The sequence below is a fragment of the Tiliqua scincoides genome, chromosome 2 (genome assembly GCF_035046505.1).
Source record: "Tiliqua scincoides isolate rTilSci1 chromosome 2, rTilSci1.hap2, whole genome shotgun sequence".
Lineage (NCBI taxonomy): Eukaryota > Metazoa > Chordata > Lepidosauria > Squamata > Scincidae > Tiliqua > Tiliqua scincoides.
This window is the reverse complement of record NC_089822.1, coordinates 61378474-61401221: the sequence shown is the minus strand read 5'-3', so window position 1 is coordinate 61401221 and position 22748 is coordinate 61378474. Positions and strand designations below refer to the sequence as shown.

Here is a 22748-nt window from a genome sequence, read left to right as displayed (position 1 = left end):
TTTAAAACATCTGTTTCTTAGCACCTCTGCTTGTTTTGGAGTGCTCTTGATGTGTTGCTGGCCAAGGGTCAATGCTAGAAATGCATGGAATTAGACTTATGTGTCTTTTTGTCCAAGTTTAACCTAAGAGTCCCGCTGGATCAGGCCAAGGGCCCATCTTGTCCAGCTTCCTGTATCTCTGTGGCCCACCAAATGCCCCAGGGAGCACACAAGACAACAGACACAACCTGCGTTCCAGCGCCCTCCCCTGCATCTGGCAATCAGAGGCAGCTTGCCTCTAAAACCAAGAGCTTGCACATACCTACTATGACTTGTAACCCGTAATGCATCACCTGGAGGTGAAGCTTGATGCTAGGAATGCCTCAAAGCCTAGCGAGATTCAAATGGGCACCTTTCTCTTGATTCTCTTGTCCCATCCACATTCCTCCTACATCATGCCCCAATCACCTCCCTGTTTTGGCCTCTTTGCCTGTGGATTTGTGCTGCTTCTGAGAACTATCCGAGCTGTCAGTGTGGCATTTTTTCTGAAGTTGTGCCAATATCTGTAGTGCATCCGCTGGTGGGCAGGCTTCTACATTAGTGGAGCTGGCATATGTGGCGATACAGTGGCATACCTTACTGTGTAGAGATACGGTGGCATACAGAGGAAAGGAATGGGCCTTAAGTCTATTTCAAATGCTGGATAAGTGTTTTTGCCCCAGGTTGACCACATCAGTAACATTAAATTTTACTACCATGTCTGAAAGCACATCGTAAACATGTATCTTGGAGCTGGATATCACCAATCGCAGTACCCTGGAGCATTTTTACTGGGTATTTTCAGACTTGTCAACATCCTTCAACATTACAGAAATGATGTATTTCAGCATAAATATACAGAACTAGTTTTTGTTGTTGTTTTCGGTTTGTTTTTTTTTAAACTATATTTTAGTATATGAAGTACTCTAAGAAAAAAGACAAGAAATTGCCACTGTTTTTGCTTCTGGAGATAATTTCCTTGGTTCCTAAACATGGCTGGGCTTGCTTTACCTTGTGTTCTTGATCACTTTGCTTTAGCATGAAAAGGATCGAAATTACTTTAAAATTGTACCATCTGATATGTTGTCATCCCTATTACCTCCAATAACTGCAGAGTCACTTCTTATTGTATTAGCTAAAGGCTCTCCCTCATCTATTGGTCCCGAATGATCTGTAGTAGGGGAAAAAAAGGAAAATGACAGACAAGCAGAAGGAGAGATCACAAGAAATCCATCTACACAGTTAAGATATACACGCTGTATGCAATAGCATACAGTTATAAATAAAGGGAAGACAAGGTAGAGGATCTGTACAAGGCTATCAAGAGCCAGGACCTTTTCAAATCACGCTGTGCATAACCAAACAAAATACAGTAAACATTAAGAGGGAAAACACAAAGGTTGTGGGAAGGGGGGGAATAGCAAAACCTAGCACCTTTGTAAGCTATTTTTAAAGTGTATAGCTAAGTAAACCTTACAACGACTAAAATCGGACAATCTTTACAGCCTATCTCATCACAGAGCAGAAGAACTGACAGCCATATGCTTGCTACCTGCAAATGAATGGGTTGTTTCACTTGACGTTGAGTCCGCTGCTGTTAAAGAGCCGCAGTTGGATTCAGTGAAATGTCCTTTTACAGTTATTGGAGCCGAGTTGGAATGGAACAATGCAGTCTTCAAAGGAGCAATATGGTTGAACTGAACTGAAGAGAGACATCCAATAAACCCCTGAGAGCTTGCCTTCATGGTATCCGTGTCTATCTCACTATTCTCCACTAATCAAAAGAAACAGAATGCAATTAATCATACCGCAAATGTACAAAACAAAAAGACAGAAGAATAATTGAATAATTAACCTGTATTCCTCTGAGTTTCCCTGTGCTATGGCAACATATGCAAATTTGCTGTGTGTTACCCCCCCCCCCACTTTTTTGTCCAACTTTAATGAAAATATATTCGAATGCATTCCACTTTTGAAAACTATTATGAATGACAGCTGCTATCCTGCTATGGGAGAATCTTTTAACTAGCTTCAGCAAGGTCTAAAGCAAAGATATAAAACTGAGTTTAGTTATTTTAATTAATACATTTCCTTTTCTCCATTCTGCATTACAATCAAATAACATTAGGAAAATATTCCTAACAACAAATATGTACACCATTAAATGGAATTCTGTGTAAGAGCCTTCATTAACTGATCTGAAATCTCTTGGCATTCTCTTCACAGTCTACAAATATTTTTAATAGTGTTGCTAAGATTCAGTACCTTATGGCCAATCCAGTTGGGCCCAGCTGCCAGCAGAATGTTTGTTCTGGTGGTGGCAACTGCTGTAAAGCAGCTGTAAAGGGCACACAGAGTAGCGTACGGAAGTGGTGCTGGCGGGAAGGCTGGAGCCTTCCTGTAACCTACAGAGGAGTCCACTAAACCCGCCGAGACAGGTTGGATGTTGAGAGAAGAGAGAGGGTGTGGGAGAAGGTCAGATGGGGAGGGGTGAAACTGGGCAGGAGGGCAGTGGAAAGTGGGTGGGGAGACTGCAGAAGGGGGTGGATCATGCAGCAATGGTGTGTGCTGGATCCTAGCACCTCCATGGGCAGCCTGCCCCCTTCTTCTCCTCCAACTTGCACTAGCTAAAGAGCTAGCACAGGTTCAAGGAGATTCATTGCAGAGTGGAAGGCGAATGGAGGTGCAAGGGAATTTAAATTCCCTTTCCCCTCTGAAGCCTCTCAATAACCCTCTCCCCACTAGACACAGTATGCCCAGCAAGGGCAGGGGATTAGGATTAGACAGCTAATTTTTAATCAATCACATGTTGAACATTAGGAGAAACTTCCTAACAGAAAGAGCAATTCAACAATGGAGCAACAACAAAGATGTGCTCCCTCCCTCACTTTAAAATCTCAAGCGAAAGCAGGAATCCCTTCCTGTTGGGGATTCTACAGCTCTGGGATTTCTGCAACAAACATGGAGTTGGCCCCCTTCAGTGCTGTGATTCAATAGCTTTGCTGCACATAATATCATTGTTTATTTGATAAAGGGGCGGGGGAATTCATTTTGGTCAAGCTATCTTTCCCCATTTCGAAATGCAGAAAATTATGTGGATAAAGTTACTCTAACCAAGTACAAGGCATATAATATTCCCTGCACAAAAGATAAGCCTGCAGAAGACACATTTCTATGCAAGATAATGAAAAAAAAACATCATTTCAAATCTATTTCATACTGTGTAATCTATCACTATGTCAGGTCTTGCAAATGTTATGGCATATTTTTTGAACCTAAGCCTTTCTGGTGATGATGATAATCACAGCTATTGTTTCAGTAAACACCTGTATGCTAATTTGTCCCTATCTACGGAATAATAACATGCAGAGCTCAAATTTTAACATGTCAAATGAAGATTACACTTGGTTATAGCAAAATGTCAGGCTAATGTCTATCAGTTTATTCAGTGTTTGATTTCAAACTAACTTTCTCATGATACTAGAAGCCACACACACACACACACACACAGAGAGAGAGAGAGATAGAGAGAGAGAGAGAGAGAGACTTTACAACAGAGTAAATAAAAACATAAAAAACTTCTACTGCATATGAATACTCTAGAACAGTGCTTCTCAAACTCCTACAAGGGAGTAGAGAGCGCTGTAAGTTAGGGCGGGTGGGGGGGAGGCAGAAGTGTGATCCCCAGGATCAGACTGCTGTCAGGGACGGGACAGCACTGCAGTCCTGGGTGCTCTGAGGAGCTCTCTGCAAGGCTCCTTAAGCCTCTGTAAGTCTAAAAAAAGAAAAAAAAGGCAGTTCCAGTTTTCACAATTAAACAGGAAGTGTCTTTCTTCTTTTTTTTTTAAAAGACTTTAGCAGTCACAGAGAGCCCTGCGGAGGGCTCCCCAGTGTCGTCTCCCACCCCCAAAGAATGATTTCAGTCATGGCCAGCCTAGGAGCTGCTTCCTATTTTATTTTCTTCTCCCAGGCTGTCTGGTTGTCCATCACTGCATGCACCACGTGCTCTATCAGTGCAGCTGCATGATGGAAGATGGAAGGGAATAGGATTGAGCTCCTAGAAACTTCTATTTGTATGGCTACAGCTGAACCTTTAAGAAAGAATTGCTAAAGTACAATCTTAAGCATTCATAGTTGGGAGAAGGTTCTACTCAAATAAATGAGTTTCCAAGTAAATATTTTTAGCTTTATTTTTAGCTTTATTTTTAGCTTGACTGCAATCATGCATTTTTTTATGTGTACCTAAGGGCCAAACTACATTTTACATAAAACAAGAACTTTGATTGTTGTTTTTTTCTGGTTTGATTATTAAATAGCACTCCAGGAATGGTGAACCACTGGTGGTAAACCAGTGGTGAGCTATGGAAGGGCTTTAATACTTTGCCCCTGCTGTGGTTCAAATTGCGATTGTGGAACCATGGAAGAGGCAAACTATTTAAACCCCCCACATCCCACTGGTGTTTTGATACAATTCTGTCCCCTCAGCATGCTATTGAATAAGAATACTTGGGGGGAAAATAAACCAAAGCATGGTTACACAGGCACAATAAATACAGAGCACTTGTTGAAAAAACACCATATTTTTGAATACTTGCTCTTAGGGTTTTGTTTGTAGATACACTGTGGTTTTTAAACTTCTATTTGTTCTATAAAACATTTGTAGTTCACTTGTAGTTTGAGATTGTTCAGAAAATGAAGACATAATTACCCCACTTATAGACTTCAACATGGAACCTATTTCCATTTCTGTCTTACCCATTTGTTATTCTCAGAAGAAAAGAGATAATGGTTGGAAAGTGCATGGCACATAACCAAACTCTCAAAAAACAATCTAATTATGATTAGACTCCTCCTAGCTTGCTGTCAGATTCACAGATAAGAATTTTGAAATTTCTAGAAAACATCATTTTTACATAGACTCATTTTCTTTACCCACTTTCCTTAATTTTGCTGAAATTGTTTATATCCACATCACTTGCTATCTAATAGTAGCACTATATTGTCTTCTGCTTTACTATAGAAGTCACCAACAACATTTTTCTTTATTGCATAGGTTTTTCATTATTCCACTTCCTACCCCACCTGCAAGGGATTGGGAAGGGGATGTGGCATTACATGTGATTGTTGAGGGTGGCAAGGGAAGAGGGCACAGGTTAAGGCTTTGCCCCATTGCTTGTCTCATGTCAGGGGAAATGGGTCTTGGATAGATATCTCAAGCCATATGGTCAGCCTCCCTGGGCAGCAGTCTTGCTTGTAAACAGCTGCTACTTAAGCCCTGTGCAGCTTCCCTCTCGGCACTCCAGAGCTTGGCAATAACATCAACCACTACCCCTTGTGCAGCCACTGTAGGGCTGTATGCACTGCAAACAAAAATTAAATGAAACATTGCTGGGCAGTACTTAGTTCAGTACCCACCTTCCCATTATTCCAGTGTGGGATTAGCTTGCAGTCTGTCAGGACTGAATAGGGGTCATCGTTCCCCCCATCCCTGACCCCAACTGGCAATAGGAGCAAGGTTTTTCCACCAGTTCTGCACTGCACTGCAGTTCAGAACCCAAATCACTGCAAACCCTTGTGATTTGGGTTTGGATGCATTTTAAACCATTTGAGATACTTTTAAATAGGTGGCAACTTGAAAGCTTAATTTGGACTGAGAGGCGATAAGATGATGGGCGCAATCCTCACCAACTTTCCAGCACCAAGATCAGGGCAATGCAACTCCAAGGTAAGGGAACAAACAATGCCCTACCTTGAGGAGGCCTCCATGACTGCCCGCCAACTGCAGGATGCAGCACACACCCCACTGGAACAGCTGTGCCAGGACTGGAAAGTTGGTTAGGATTGTGCCCTATATAAGGTATTTTTGTGAGTGCTCTTGAGGCATCACCCTGAAGATGAAGAGTTCTCTCTAGACCTGCATCACACATCAGCTTGGAAAAACTCCATTGGGGCTTGCTTGCCTCTCCCATCTAACGCATGTTGCCTCATGGGCTGGTGAATCTGCCAGGACTGCCTTGGGGCATCTTTGCTGCGGGGCTGTGAGGAGCAAGGAGTAGGAGCAAGGTGATGATTTGCTGCAGTGGAATCACTCACATATGGGAATGAGGATGATATTTACTGATTGTCTACCATTTCACCCTGTTACATATCTGCACTGGGGTTGGGTATTCAATCTGAAGTAAAGTTTTAACATGTTGAAGATTCTTCAATATTAATAAAAGAGGGACTGTTTTCTTTATTTCAAAAATGTTTTGTCTCACAATTATCTACATATGTATGGGGGGCACACAGTTTTTACAGATCTTTCTATAATTCCCCAAATTTCTATATCTTGCAGAGTCCTTTTCTGAGAGGCTTCCCCCAGTGCTTTCCAGCAGCCATAGAGAGTTGGTACGTTTATGGTGTGGAGGAGTTCACTTCTGTGGGTTTTTTGTTTTTTTTAATTCGTGCTCCTTAATGTAAAAGGTTGATTCAAAATGTATCAGAGATAAATAGGAAGGTAGTGTATAAAACTTTTGTTGTTGTTTTTACTGAATAGAATACCAGGGAACACTGTAAACCTAAAAACAGCCATTGTTGGATTTTCAAAGAAAGTTTTCCTCCCCCAGGAGAATGAATAGAAGTACAAATATGAAACATGAACAGCTACTAAAGAACATAGAAGAAAGCCTGTCTGACTGACAGTGCACACAAACTGCAGGAACTTTTCCTGATCCCTGCAGCAGCAGTCAGGTGCAGATAATCTTTGCCTGGCCTCCCCATCCTGCAAGACTTTGGGGGTTGGACCCAATTGGATGCTGCACATAGGGGAGGCGCGACTTGGCCTGCTGTTGTTGGCTGAGCCTCATGCAGCAGCCATTCTGCTTGTGCTTTTGATCCCCACCCACCCTCCTGTGGTTATACTATGGGATTCACTGGCTGCCATTTGAGGCCAGGTAGAATTTTTTTTTTTTGTCTGCCCCTTCCATTGAACATCAGCAAGACTAACTGTCCAATCCTATCCACACTATCCTGGAAAGTAAATGTCATTGAACGCAATGGAACTTACTTCTGAGTAGACATGCATAGGATTGTGCAGTCAATCAGTACTTTGAGTTTGTATGGTTTGTTGGTGCTACATCGATGAATTTGAAAGTGTGTTAAAGTTTACAACAGGAAGACAAAAATTCTAAGAAACAAGAAGACTTCTGAGTCAAATGTTTGTGCAGTTTGATTTTCACTGCAAAAAGAACCACTGTGGAAGGCATAAAAACATTTGTAAAAAGAATCCCTCCTCCTCTCCTTGTGAACAGTTTCCATACCCTTTTGCCAAGGCAAACAAATAAATTATCAAAATAGTCTCATTTTGCAAGAGGCAAACATGTCCGCAAAATGCCTTCCTTATTTTGTCTCAGCACAGCAAGGAGATGAAGATCATGTTGGGAATCATTTTATGTTTGTTATTTTTACCACACATTTGCCTAAGAAGCTTCAAGTAGCTTTCATGGGACTGTCATTAGGTGAACAACCACTTAGATTTAACCATCCTTCAGTATCAGGTTTTCCCAGATCTAATGATGGGTGAGCTCCCTTCAGCTCAATTTGGAATTGGGTCAACAGTTACAAGCATAATTGGAGAACAGTTTGAAAAAAAACAAAAACAGTTTTTCTTAAGAGTTCTCAATGCTAGTTGCTACTTGTTAAATTTCCTTAGCATCTGATCTATTCTGTAGGCTTTGATCAAATGCTAAAGTCCTGGAATTTCAGCTCAAACAGACTAACAGCTCAATCCTACATATGTATGCTCAGAAGTAAGTCCCACAGTTCAATAGGACTTACTCCTAGGTACGTATGTATCGGATTGCAGTTTAAGAGATGACTTTCAGCCCAATCCTATACTGGGCAAGCCCAGAGCATACAGCTGCACTGGTGTAGCCACCACTGCATGTTTAGGCTAACTTGGAAGCAGGCAGTGAAGGAGAGGTAAGTAAACCTTTTTACTTACCTACTGTGCTACTGCCTTGTTGTCCCAGTGAGCAAAGCTGGATCTGTGCCACCTCTTTGGGTGGCATAAATTTGTGTAGATCCAAGGGGGAGTGTTCTGCCTCTCCCACTATCTTACCTGCTTCAGCAGGCATTGGGAAAGCCGGAACCTTCCCACTGGCATTCCAACAGTGCGCTACTCAACACACTGCCAGTAAGTGCTTTATGACCGCTTTTCAGCAGTCTTCAAGAGCAGAACTCGTGTTCCGCTGCCCACCACAGCCCATAGAATTGGGATGAAAAATAAGGCATCACAATGATTACAAGGAAGAACAAAATAAATTCATCTGTTTAAGTCATGGGTAACAATATAAAGTACCCAATTTACAGGTGTTCTGTCTGATGGACTTTTCCATGTCCATCGGTAATTCCGCTTTAGAGACACTGGAGTGTTTTTGTGGTTTAATGAAGCCTGGTAAACTGGTAGCACATGCAAGATCCCTCCATATATAAAGTCAATCTTTCCCCAAACCTCGCACTCTCAGGTCTGATAATGATTGATTCTATGGTAAGTCTAGAATATATAGTAGGACGAAGAGAAGAGCATTATGTGCCACATCACAAATTAGAAAGCACCATGCATTCATCATACAGCAAGTAAACAGACATCTTTTTTCACTATTCATACAAACTATGAGAACTCATGTACCATGACTGTAGTTCTTTTGAGTCATACTGCTTATTACATACTTCATCACCATCTATTAATTAATTAATTTTAATTCAAGGCCTCATAATGGTGCCTTGTTAAAAAGGAAGAAACTTTTGTAGTTTGGTCAACTGATTAATGAGGAATTCATTGTCTTTACCTACCATTTCAGTGCAATTTAACCTTTTCTTTGTTAGACGGTATTAAAAATGCCATGTTTCATTATGCCTGAATGCAAAATGGGAAGGATTAAGTATGAAATTATTTTTAATGGAAGCCACTTTCTCATCTTGCTAGAAGCACTTACCAGTGATTATACATGCACTTTGACAAGAATGAAGCTTCCACCTTGATTGTCACTCACTGCCTAATCAAATGCGAAAAAGAAATGCTTCTCAACAAGATTAGGGTTATTATTTTTTTATATGTGTGATGACATTTTTTATCTATATTTTGGGGACATAAATCTGCAGCATTGTACTTACCTAAGATCTTGCCTAGTATAAGTGATTTGATTGCATTGAATTGTGTCTCTGATGACAGAATGAATTTCATCCTTTTGTTCTGGTCAACCTTCCAAAGAGTCCAACAAGATTAAAATGTGGCAGAATGTAAAATAATCCAATTGGGATAGGTTGAAGGACCACAAGGGGAAATAAAGAGAGAAAAGAAAAAGGGTTGTTAATGGTGAAACACAGCTAAAGAGAATGATCCTGAACTTTGTGCCTTTTGTTAAAACACAGATTTCAATTTTATTTAGTATACAGTTTAGCAGCTTCTACAAGAGTTAGCAACTTCTTGTACACAGTTTTTGTGACCAAGATATGCTTTGAATAATTATACATAATAATACACAGCTCTTATGCAAAATCAATTTAGATAGTTCCTTTTATTCATAGGTAAAGTAGACAGTTCCTTTTATTCATAGGTAAGGTAGACAGTTCCTTTTATTCATACCCTTGGTATCCACAGGGGATCAATTCCAGGAATTCTCTCCCCATGGATACTGAATTCCATGGATAAATAAATCTGCAGCTGCAATACCTGCTCTGAATGCCTCCCGGATGTGACCTGAAAGCACTTTAGGTCATATACGGGAGGTCCTCTGAGGCCCTTTAGCAGCAGATGTGACATCCACAGATACTGAAATCTGTGGATGCCAAACCCATAGATAAGGAAGGCCCACTGTACAGCATAATCTAAGAACATAAGAACATAAGAACAATCCCACTGGATCAGGCCATAGGCCCATCTAGTCCAGCTTCCTGTATCTCACAGCGGCCCACCAAATGCCCCAGGGAGCACACCAGACAACAGGAGACCTGCATCCTGGTGCCCTCTCTTGCATCTGGCATTCTGACATAGCCCATTTCTAAAATCAGGAGGTTGCACATACACATCATGGTTTGTAACCGTAATGGATTTTTCCTCCAGAAACTTTATCCAATCCCCTTTTAAAGGCATCCAGGCCAGATGCCGTCACCACATCCTGTGGCAAGGAGTTCCACAGACCAACCACACGCTGAGTAAAGAAACATTTTCTTTTGTCTGTCCTAACTCTCCCAACACTCAATTTTAGTGGATGTCCCCTGATTCTGGTGTTATGTGAGAGTGTAAAGAGCATCACTCTATCCACTTTATTTCCCATGCATTATTTTGTATGTCTCAATCATGTCCCCTACAAGCTTGCCTAACAAACATAAATGATCTCACGTATTTCAGACGGCACTTTAAATTTGAAACAGTTTTAAGTGCTATGCTACCAAAGTCTTTGTGTCATTACATAAATTGCTAGCCTTCAGATGCTGATGACAGCATATATCCGAACTCCACCATCTCTTAACCTAACGTATTTTTTTTTTATTTTGATGTTTCTACAATGAGGACTACTCATTGTAACTGCATTCAGACATGATTTATGCTAGGTAATCTACCAGTTCTGTAAGAAATTGTGTAACAAGGTAGAGAGAGACACATTTTACAAGAAACATTTCATTAATCTTAGCAGAATTCCATGCCCCCCAGAAACCAGAAGTTCTGGGTTATAATAAATTTCAAAAATCAGGCCAAGCTAACTGTATTTTCCTTTAAAATATATCTAATAAAATTGATAGTCTCTCTAATTAAAGAGAAGGAAACTGTCCAAAACACCTGACTGTATACAGAAACTAACAGCCCAATCTTATCCTCCACCCATTTGCACTGGTATGTATTGGCAACCTTCAGTCTCGAAAGACTATGGTATCGCGCTCTGAAAGGTGGTTCTGGCACAGCGTCTAGTGTGGCTGAAAAGGCCAATCCGGGAGTGACAATCCCTTCCACACCGGGAGCAAGTGCAGTCTGTCCCTGGTCTGTCTCCCTGGCTATGGGCCTTCCTTCTTTGCCTCTTAGCCTCAGACTGTTGGCAAAGTGTCTCTTCAAACTGGGAAAGGCCATGCTGCACAGCCTGCCTCCAAGCGGGCCGCTCAGAGGCCAGGGTTTCCCACTTGTTGAGGTCCATCCCTAAGGCCTTCAGATCCCTCTTGCAGATGTCCTTGTATCGCACTGGTAATACAAGCCTTCACGCTGCCACAATGTGCCTTACAGCATGTTTGTGGCAGCGTGCACGCCTGTTCTGCCGGTGGAAGCCAGCATTGGATTGCTCTATAAGGCTGCAATCCTATGCTCACTTTCCTGGAAGTAAGCCCCAATAAACACAATAAACACTTGCTTCTCAGTAGATATGCATAGGATGATGTTGTTGCAACTTGTGGAGATGGTTTTATACTGCCATGGTTGTCCACAGTACATACAATTTTTTCTGCTATGCCATGGTCTCTGATTTTGATGATTTGGCAGGTTTTAAGCAGTACCTGGGAAAAGCCAAAACACTAATATCCTGAGTAATTTTTAAAAGTAGAGTCTGTTTTTATGTTTGCTAGGGTTTGCTTCAAAATTTTTGAAATTAAGAACGAATATTAGTGCTTCTTTTTGAAAAGGCAAAATTAAGAATGACTATTAGTGTTTCTCCCAAGGAAGAACATCTGAACATTTTCATGGGAAGCAAAATGAATTTTTATAGAACAAGTGAAATTACTCAGGGGATTGAGGGCTCTGCATATCTGGATGTATCCACATAAGCATTTACGTCTTTTAAAAAGAAAGAAAAAGGGAAAGTCTCTTTGCTCTACTATACAGTAACACTCTTTCATCAGATACAAGTATAACATGATATATATGTGTGAATAGATAAATGTATGCAAAAATTTATTCAGACAAGTGTACATATCTCCCTTTCTCGGACATTCAAGTACATTTTCTTACTGTTCTCTAAATTTTCTCTTAGCGGTAAAAATTGACTAGCCCAGAAGCTGTCCAAGTGCTCATCTACCAAGAAGTGCGTTGATCATATTTCTGTGCTATGACAAAATAGCTAGAGTGCCATGAGAAATGAAAGAATGGCTCCTGTGAGCCTATAGCATCCATCCTCAAAAGACGCTGTCTACTGCATATCTCTCTAGCTATATCACTGCTCTGATACAAAGCTTCCGTATTTTCAATCAAAAGTGTCTGTTGGGGACAAACAGTTCTTTGGCATTGGGGGTGGTTGGATCAATTATCTCTGAGGCAAGGATACAACAGAATGACCTGTCTCATGCACTGATGAATCACCACTCTGGTTCTGCCTTCACCTAAATAAGCAGGTCAATTCAGAACACAGACTTACACTGAAATAAAGGGGTGGGCTTCTCTGAGGTTTGGTTTTTCTGATTTGTCTACACCCTGAGTGTAAAATTTGGGGTGAAAGAGTGTGAAATGTGCCTCCTGTTATAATTGAAGGAAAATATTGCACGAAGGAAGGAAGGAAGGAAGGAAGGAAGGAAGGAAGGAAGGAAGGAAGGAAGGAAGGAAGGAAGGAAGGAAGGGAAAAACCCTTCCCTCATACAGCAAGACTCCTCCTCTCAAATTCAAAGCATTGGATTTGTACACTATTCAATACTTGATAGCCGTTAGGCACCTGATACAGTTTTCTATATACCTCAGTGCTCTTCATATATTATCATCTGTGCACAGCCATAGTTATCTGTTAGCAACCTGACATGAACCAGGATTTTGTTGTAATTGCAATGAAATGTGAAAGAGAATTTGACCTTTTAAAATGGGTAAAGGTGAATATCAAAGACAACACTTAGCAGAGATTTTCTCTTCACAGCAAGAGACTATTGTGTTTTGCTCAATTTTCTTGATAAATAAAAGCCCGAACAATTGTCCTCTTTGATAATCTACTTTTTGTTTTTTTGCATTACCTCTACAAATAGCAAGTCTTCCTCTCTGTTAATTTTCACATGGTGAAGCTGCCCATCGGCCATGCTTTTGAAATTGATGCTAAAGATGTCAGGATCTTGATGGCTGTCTAGCTTGTACCTGATCTGTAAACTTCCTAAAGGAATTGGGAAAATTATATTTTAGTTTCCTGAGTGGTGTATTTACAAAATAGATAAGTTTATTTTTAACCAATGCATTTGAAGAACTATTGCAGAAGGCCATTTGATTTGTTTTAAACTGTATCTTAAATAACAGATGCAGAGAGAAAGCAGAAAAGATAAAAACACAACAAATATCAGAGATAAAAGTATGAATTATTAGATGAAACAATCAAAGATAGCAAACAAACTTTCAGTTTTACTAAGAGGGCAGCCTAATTTTCAAATTTGATTTCTCTGCTGAAATCCCTCCTGAACAAATCATGAGTTTCACACATGTAGTGACATGAGAACTGAAGCTATTTTTGTGTTTCCCTGAAAATTATCAGAATTATATTGTCCAAACAATTGACCTTACCCTACACTCTGGTTGCCAAATTTTGACCATCTGAAATATATTAATATTTTTTCTAGACAGTCCCACATTAAGTGCATCAGTCATTTAAACTGGATGTGACCAAGGTATGTTTGAGAATGGGCAGCTTTCAGCCCAATCCTATGCACGACTACTCAGAAGTAAGTCCCATTACAGTCAATGGGGCTTACTCCCAGGAAAGCATGGATAGGATTGGGCTGTTATAGCCCAATCCTGAACTACCCACAGCGCCCAGGCTCGGTGGCTCCATGGTGGGCTCCCACTGCATCCTGCGCCTCCCGTACTACCATGGTAGGCTCCTCAGGAGAAGGGGACATTTGTCCCCTTCCCCTGAGTAAGGGAAGCAGCCCTGCAATGGGGCTACTCACTTTAGCGCTGATCAAAACATCGGTGCTAAAGTAAAGGTGCTCATGCAGAGTGAGCAGCCCTGCCCAAGCGCCTTGGATCCTGTGGTGCTCGGCTCTGCGGATCCGCCTCTCCCCTGACACGCCTCCCATCCACCCCCAACCACGCCTCCCCCCTTCCCAGAATGCCTCTCCCATGCCCCTGGCCACGCCTCCACCTCCCGTTCCGCAGCCCGGCAGCCCAGGGGCCCGCTGAGCTGCGGAACCAGGGCTCCCGCCACGCACCAGCCCAGTCCCAGCCGGCGCTGGGCTAGCTCCGGTGGGATCCCAGTTGGTAAGCCCCGCAAATGTCCCTTACGGTATGTTTGCGGCTGTGGTCCACGGTGTGGAGCCGCGGCGCGGACCTCAGGGTCGGGCTCTTAGTCATTTATCATTCACCACACTCAGAACCTAACAATAAGTATTTAGATATTGCCACAAGTGTCTAAGTTCCAGGAATTCTTCCATGACATAGTTTAAAAGCCAGAAGCTTCCGTTTAGATTCAACACCTGGATTCTCTTAACTCTCTGGAAAACCTGTTTATATTCAGGAGGAATCTGAACCCAGATCTGTGTACATATGTGAGTGTGTGCTTGTGAATATCCAAGTACACAAACACACATGAACCAGAATAACAATCCAGCATGAGATAAATGTGCCCACAAACTCTGATCTTCTGTACCGGCTAATATTAAGTAATAATCTTACAAAATTTATATTGGTATCATAATGATCTTTCAAGGATAGCAATTGTATATTTATTTGAAGTCATCTTCCTGGGTTGTTACTTATCTTTGAAGAGTGAAAAACTTTCATGCTTCGCTCAGCTTTCCCGGAATGTATCTACCGTGTTAGGGAAGGTATTACTATATACAATAATATACAGTGAGCTCTTGATTTCTGCTGATTTAGAACTAATGGATTTCATCATCTGTGGGTTACAAACCTGCAGATTTGGGCCCACCTGGACTCACGCTCAACCTTCCCAAATCTTAGAATGCCTGTTTTGGGCAAAAAAAAAAAAATAGACTTCTGGTTTATTGGGGAAACCTTATAAGACATGTCCTTATAAGGCATTCTGTGGCATGGAGAACCCTGTATAGCCCTGGTTGAGTTCAGAGGATCCAGGTGGGCCCAAATCCACAGATTTGAACATCCATGGATTTCGGTATTTGTACGGGTTCCAGGAACAGAACCCCTGCGGATAATGTGGGGGGCCCTATTATCCTAATTTTTATTATTTTTGGTTTTGGTTTTTCAATGTGATATTTTATTGTCTTACCGTTTTTGAGGTTTTTTTTAAACGTTTATTGTTTTTATTGTTATTTTGTGTTTGTAAGTTGCCTTGAATGCCTTTTGTGGAGATAAAGCAGGGTATAAATTTAGTAAATTAAATATTTAAATTAAATAAATTAAAATTAAATTAAACCACAAAACTCTCCATCAAAGATAAATAAGTTGGTTCTTTCACTCCAGATAACAAAGCAGTTGAAAGAAATATTACTTCAATCACTTCTGGCTCTTTTTGCTGTGACAAAATATTGGCTGAATAAAAATTCTCAAATACACAGCTGACCAATTTGGCACCAAATTTCTTACACAATTCCAAGACATTCATTTTTACACAAAACAAATTTCAAGACATTCATTCACATTCACATGGTGGACATACATACGAAACTAGTTGCATACATGGAGTTGATCCATACGGGGATTGGTCACTAATGGGTGGTTGTTATTGCAACCATCAGAAGCTAGTGCTGTGGAGTGACTATTGTCCAGTAGAAGACTGCTGGACATGGACCTGACAGACCTAGATTCATTGCCTGCTCAGACACAAAGGGCGCAATCTTAATCAACTTTCTAGCACTGACATAGCTGTGCCAATGTGGTATGCACTGCATCTTGCAGTGGCAAGGCAGTCAAGGAGGCCTCCCCAAGGTAAGGGCATGTTTGTTACCTTACCTTGGGCCTGCATTGCGGCTAGGTCAGTGCTGGAAAGTTGGTTAGGATTGTGCCCAAAGTCATTGATTTGCCTTGACTTTCTTATACTACTGTGGTTCACATGATAATCGCATTAATGGTGAACCCCACATAGTTTGCCATTTATTTGTTTAGTTTGTATTTCTTCTAAAAAATTTCCAGCATGTTTTTTCTTCTAATGAAAACCAAGGTGGTTAATAACACTTCCAACTATGACGATGCCAGAAGCTAAACCGTCAAAAATGGGATACTCACCATTTTTGGCAAGAATAACTGAAAGATACTCCTTGTAAAAGGAGCTTACATAAAGAAGCAAGCTTGGAATCCGTGTCGTTCGAAAGGCAAACGAGATAGCTTCTCTGGTCAGTGTCATGTCATGATGGAAGGAAGCAGCATGAGAACTGGAATTCTTGGCCAAACTATATGATTCTTGAAAGTTGTATATCACGGAAGAGCCAGCTCCAAAATAGGCAGAGATCTCTGAAACAATGTGCAATTTTCTTTTGTTACTATAATCCTGGTTAAAATAGTCCTAAGGTTATAATTTCTTTTCTTTTTTTTGTTACATGATCTCACTATTGTTCCACAGAGTAGTTGGGCACATGAGGTGTGACTCTTGGGGCCTACTCCTATGAGACATTCAACTGAGGATTCAGTAGCCACAGAAAAATTCCCAGAGCATGTCCATTTCCAGCTATATCAGCTCATATGCAGCCAGGGATAATTTTAGCCTGGTGTAGCTTTTGGCATACAGCAAAGACACCTTTTCGGATGCTTTGACAATCCAAAACACACTATGACTACTTGTAATATTTAACTGTATTTCTCAAAGTGTTTGTATCTTTTTCACTATGGTGTCACTTGAGGAATATTGAAAGGTGTGCTTTCTTTCCCTGAGTCTAAGATGGAATTTTTCACTATTGCTTATCTGGTGGTTTTTGTTTTGTTTTTTAACCAAGGTTGACTTTTTTCACACAGTTCAACCCTAATCAGCACTGGCGCTTTCCCAGAAAGCTCCAACTCTTGCATTAGTCTTTGGCATTAGGTTGAGTTTGCTTTAAGAAAGGTACTGGTTTTTAAACTGCTGTTTCTGGCTTGCTCTCTAGCTTGTTTTCCCTGATGAAGTTCTGAAAAAAAACAGAACAAATCTTTGGACTTTTTTTAACAACATGGATTCTAATTCTTTGACACAACCATGGTCCTCTCAGCCAAATAAACATATGTTAAATTGCTAGATTATTGCTGGCCATGAAAACCTACGAACATATATAGTTTTTGGCATACTTTAAAACCACTTCAAAACAATGGTGGCTCCCAAGAACAATGCATTTGGTTCTCTTTTCATTGATTAAAACCAATTATTATACAATCTAATTCAGCAGTGAGATTGTACAAGCAAAACTTTTGCTTAGAACTGCAAAGAAAATATTCAAATTATATAAGGTTTCTAATTACACATACAATTGTATTTGCCCTTATTTGGATATGAAAATAGAAAACCAGTGGTTTTAAAATACATTCATCTTTCAGTGTTATCTTAATGGCAACTCAGAAGCAGTCCTCAAATCACTTTGGTCTCGTGCAGTTCCATGTGCATCCACAGAATTATACAAGAAGCTTTAGCTGGAAGATAGCAGTTTAACTTTATTTAGGATCCTGGCACAGGGTCCAGCAGTAGGGTTGAAGTACACAGTGAAGTCTGATGCTGCAGATTAGTATAGATAACAGTTTTTATAAGTGTACGTAACACTAAATCCCTTGGAAGATACATAAACAAAGCTGGTTATCACCTTAAAGGTTCCTGATGTTAGATAAAGAAAAAGAAAATCTTCTCCAAAATGTTCTTTAGAATACATGGAGGCAACTGTCCTTGAGATATAAGTAAATCCATGTAAATTTGGACTATTCTCCAAATATTTATATTTGGACTATAAAAATATATAATTTATATATATATATTAAAATATATATTTATTAAAATATATATTAAAATATATAATTTATATATATTATTAAAATATTTAAATATATAATTATTTATCATACTAATATATATGTATTTATTATAATTATCTATCTAAAAAGAAATGTGTACATTGATATTTGGACTACAAATTCATATCAATTTAAGAAGATTAAAGTTTGAAATAAATCACAACATCAAGATATTTGTTTCTCTGAGTTAGACTGATATTTTATATAAAATAAATTGACAGTTCATGCTTGCCTTTCTTACAGAATGGCCCCGTGTAAGCGGAGAAAGTACAGTCACAAGAAAATCCGTTGTATCTCTCTTTGCATTTTCCTTCATTGTGACATAAGTTGCCGTAGCTGCTACAATGTCCAGGGCAGCCTGGTTTTACACCTGGAGTTATTTTTGCCCTCTCTTCCAGGTCAAGAGCTTCTCCGTTTAAGCGTAAAGAACGAATGCACCCCAAAAATCCTTTCTGCCTGGATGCCGTCCTACCTGGGTGGAAATACATTCATAAAAGCTTTAAGAATTTGAAGTGAGTCAATGTGTAGAATAACCTCCTATGTATGTTTGAGACAGAACCTTAAAAACCCAATTCTGGATTTTTATGATGATGTGAGCACACCTGCAATTATTTCCAAATGCTAGCTTCTCTCACTTGCATACCTTGAAAATTTCTTGGGTTTTTGTCAAGTAATGGCAGAAAACTCCAATGCTGTCTCTGAAAGGCAAGGTTTTTACACAGTAGAAAATGGCAAGTAAGACGTCATACTCACATTATCTCAGAGTTGTGGAAAGTTTACATGTTAAAAACAAGTAAAAAACAAACATAACCATTATTTATTATTACTAGGGGTGTTTGTTTTTGGTATTTGCAAAATGAAGTCAAATTTAGTCAATAAAATGAAATGAAATAATAAAATGAAATAGGTTTTTTTAATATTGCAAAAAACAGGTGTTTGTAGGGGTGGGGGTGCAGTGATCGCAGTGCTGCAGGAATCCAGGGTCTTTCCCCCTTACCTGGCCTCCTGCTAGCCTTGGGGAAGGTCTGGGAGGCCTGCAGCCTCCTCTGTGGCCTCCCTAATGCTGAAAATTGCTCAGTTTTAGGGATCAGAGCGCACTTCTGGTTTCTGCAGGAAAACCGGAAGTGTGCTCCAATCCTCAAACAGACCGATTTTCAGCATTGGGCAGGCCCACAGAAAGGGCTTAGAAGTTGAACAAGACATAAGCGATTGAAGAGTTACCTATGCATGGTATGATTCTTTAAATAGCTGAAATAATTTTGCCATAGTCACCGTATGCTTCTAGCACCACTTAGATAATTTAAAGACCGATCAAACCTGGGGTGAAAGATACTGAAGGACTTCCTTTTTGAGTCTTGAAAACTGGCTAAATGGATCTGTATGCTATGAGTTATATAACAAATCACACAGAAATTGCTTCTCATGGCTAAGGAGTTCAAAGAAGCAGCTCATTATCTGAACTGCCAGATGCTCTTCAGGCCTCATTCACATACTTACAGAAATATAATGATAAAAAAGTTGAAATTTGCAAGTAAGAAAAACAGTCCATTTTTTCCATTACCAAAAGAAAAACATCATACCTGTTTCAGAAGGAGAAAGCTAACCTTGATCATAAAGATGAAAGCTGGTTGTCTTACAAAAACACCCCTATAAGTTCTTTTAAAAGATAAATCAAACTCAATATTTTCCCATTCAGTACCACCACACTTAGAGGGCTTAGCTAGAGATGGTAATTCCTGCAGCTACTGATTAGCGTCAAGGAAGTGCTTGAAAATCAAATAAAGCAGCTGGCAAGACTCATCATGGAGATACCGGCTATTGCAAACATGCAGGATGTTCAGTGATGGGTAAATTGTTTAGTGAAAAGGAGAGCATATAAAATTGCATTTGATGTTAAATTAATCCTTCAGTGCGCTTAGTATCCAAATTTAGAAATGAAGACTAATCTTCCAAAGTTGGCAGAACAAGTTGATTGTATTACAACACAAAACAGTATATATCCTGCCAGCTGCAACCATGCACATTTGTATGGTGTATTGGGCAAGTTCCTCATGGCTTGCAACCTCCCCCTCCCCTAGTTTTTGTAATCCCATTCAGACAGCAAAAACAGGTTTATCAAGCCTTTGATAGCATGCCATCCAATCTTGGTTGGTCAGGTGCATATGGCTTGGTGGATCAGTTTTCTATTTTTGTACTCTGGTTATATGAAGCTGTGTTATACCAAATCAAATCATTGATCTACCTTGGTATTGTCTATGTTACTTGCAAATAACTCTTTAGGAGTTCAAACAGGGGTTTTCCCAGCCCAACCTACAGATGCCAGGAACTGAAACTCCTGCACTCAAATAATGTGCTTTAACACTGAGCTACAACAGTCTTGCTTTCTGTAACTCACAGGGTCTGTCCCAACTCCTCCTAAATTTGTTTTGTCAAACCATGCTGAACTTCCCAAATGAACTTCCTCTAACTGCATACTTTCGATCCATATAACAACCTTGGCTTCTGACCAGCCCTTTTCACATAGGCATAGGGGTAGGAGATCAGTCTATTTTATGATTATGGAGTTATCAAAAGCCAGAAGCCAAGATCTCAGTATTTGCCATAGAAAAGGAATTGTAGTCTTCAGGAGGACTACAGAATCACAACGGTATGGCTAATTTCAGAATATGTTTGTTATGCTAAAATATGATTGGTTATTGAACAATAACTACTGAAGAAGCAAATGTAATCAGTATTAGCTAGGAAAAAATACATTGACAGTGCAGTTTTCCTGTCTACTTAAGAGTAAGTCCCACTGAGTCCAATGAGATTTGCTCCTAGGTGAGAGTGCATAAGATTGCAGCTAAAGTCAAACTGAATGGATGAAACTGTAATGTAGTATTTCTATTCTGTTAAACTTTTAATGCTTCGTTTGAAATTTATACATTCAAGGAGAAGTCGTTTTGAATCTGTCCTCCTAAGTACTTGAAATAATGATTGCACAGATTTTTGAGGGCTGTAAGCTTCTGAAGTGATAATGGACAATATTCCAATTTCCTCTAAGGACTCTAAAGAACAGAGCAAAAGTACAGGATGTTTCTGGAGAATACAAAAAGCAAAGAAGCTTAGAAGAGCAAGAAGAAAAAAACCAGATTTTTTATATCAGATAGCTGGTGCAGATCTATATGCATATATTTAAAGACATGTGGACAAAGTTGCTAGAAGAGATTCCACCAAAATGAAATTTAAAGAGAAACGATTTGCTGAAATATTCACTCCACAGTCATTAGTTTTGAAGAGGTTCCACACTTGTATCATATGGTCTTATGGATATTATTGTGCAAAACAGCAAAAGCTCATGGTAGGCCATATTTAGCATAGAAATACCTCGAATTTGCCCATGTATTGAACATGAATCTTGGTGCCCAAGAATGGACAAAATTACCAGAAGATTCAGCTTACAGAACTGAGAGGTTCTTTAGCATCTGAATGTAAAAAGATATTCTGAGGATGGATAAATGGGTGGAACTTCTCATTTTTCATTCTTTCTTCGGGAACACTCTTTCATTTGCACAGCTTCACCTTTCTTTCATCTATATAAGAGATATTTTTTATGCTCTTGTCAACTGGGGAACTTCAGCTTTGAAATCCCTGGGATTCCATCCAAAATAAAATGCCACAGGCCTGCCAATATATCCTGCAAGCTAGTGTCTGTGCCAAAACCAGACTGCACATATCCGATTGCAGAGAAGAACAATAACATAGGGAGGTGTTACACAAAGTTATACGGCATAGCCTCTTTAGTGAATGGTTCAAGCAGCTTCCTCATGAGGAAGCCATGGTGTAGGCTTCCTCATGAGGAAGCTGCTTGAACCATTCACTGAAGAGGCTATAACGTATCTCCAAAACTAGATGTGGTAGAGCAAAAAGGATGCCATTTTTGGAATCAGCACCCCAAATTCTTATCAAACCACCATAAAGTTTGAGAAAAACTTTTCTGACCCTCAGTTTTGTAGGCCTGTGTAATTTATCTCCCCTGGCCAATGATCAGGAAATATTTCCATGAAAGTGTGCTTACCAACAAAGAGCTGACTGTTGAGTTGCAGGCGGATATGTCCATCAGATGGAGCGGTGAGAATCTTTTGAGGGAGCTGATCCACTTGCAGAGATGCCTCTTTGATGTTTCGTTCAGCCTTCACATAGTGCCACTGGTTGTCATTTAAGGGAGTGGGTGACTGCACTGTGATTTCATTAGGCCCATTTCCCACTTCAAATGAAAATGTCACTTCAGTTGGCGCTAGAAAGAGTAAAGACACCTAAGACAATTTAGAATTTTGGGGTCACCAAAAGGCTGGTACAATCTTCCTTTTGTCTGGTTATAAAACCTTGCAAGATTCACTTTCTTTGTCAAAAATAGGACTTTTGCACTTCCATCTTCAAAGTTTCATCCTTTTATATTGTTAGCTGCAGATAGTATTAATTTATTAACAGCCCCACAGGCAAGCTGGCTATAACCTTATAGCAGGAATACTGTAATATGAACAATGAATGTGCAGGTTTAATTAGCTCACAGTATTCAGCAGGAAAAAGAATAAAAGAATGGGGAAAATATTCTGCTGGTTTGTCTAATTGGCTGCCACAAATAGCATAAAGTTTTAGTTTAAAAAATTGTAAAACATGTACTTAGCAAGAAGGTAAACTTGATTTTTGACCATATAATTCCTATAACAAGTTGAATCTATTTTGCATAATATATATAATAGAGCGAGTTAGAAAATGTACTGCTAAGCTGCCTGCAATATAGATGTCAAATATTTAATATTTCTTTCTGGGTGACAGTACTGATGATTTAATTTCCAAAGAAGTATCCACAAAACAT

At 39.8% G+C, this 22748-nt stretch overlaps 1 protein-coding gene across 1 annotated transcript in view; it reads right to left on the bottom strand.

The window, feature by feature from the left end:
- CNTNAP4 (contactin associated protein family member 4) overlaps positions 1–22748 on the bottom strand; it is a 278158-nt gene that overhangs the window by 6151 nt on the left and 249259 nt on the right. The window contains exons 17-23 of the mRNA XM_066613747.1: positions 21948–22166; positions 18123–18362; positions 16151–16375; positions 12976–13109; positions 9175–9262; positions 1571–1792; positions 1118–1189 (exon numbers count right to left, since the gene is read on the bottom strand). Coding sequence (XP_066469844.1) covers positions 1118–1189; positions 1571–1792; positions 9175–9262; positions 12976–13109; positions 16151–16375; positions 18123–18362; positions 21948–22166 — 1200 coding nt within the window. The remainder of the gene's footprint in view (positions 1–1117; positions 1190–1570; positions 1793–9174; positions 9263–12975; positions 13110–16150; positions 16376–18122; positions 18363–21947; positions 22167–22748) is intronic.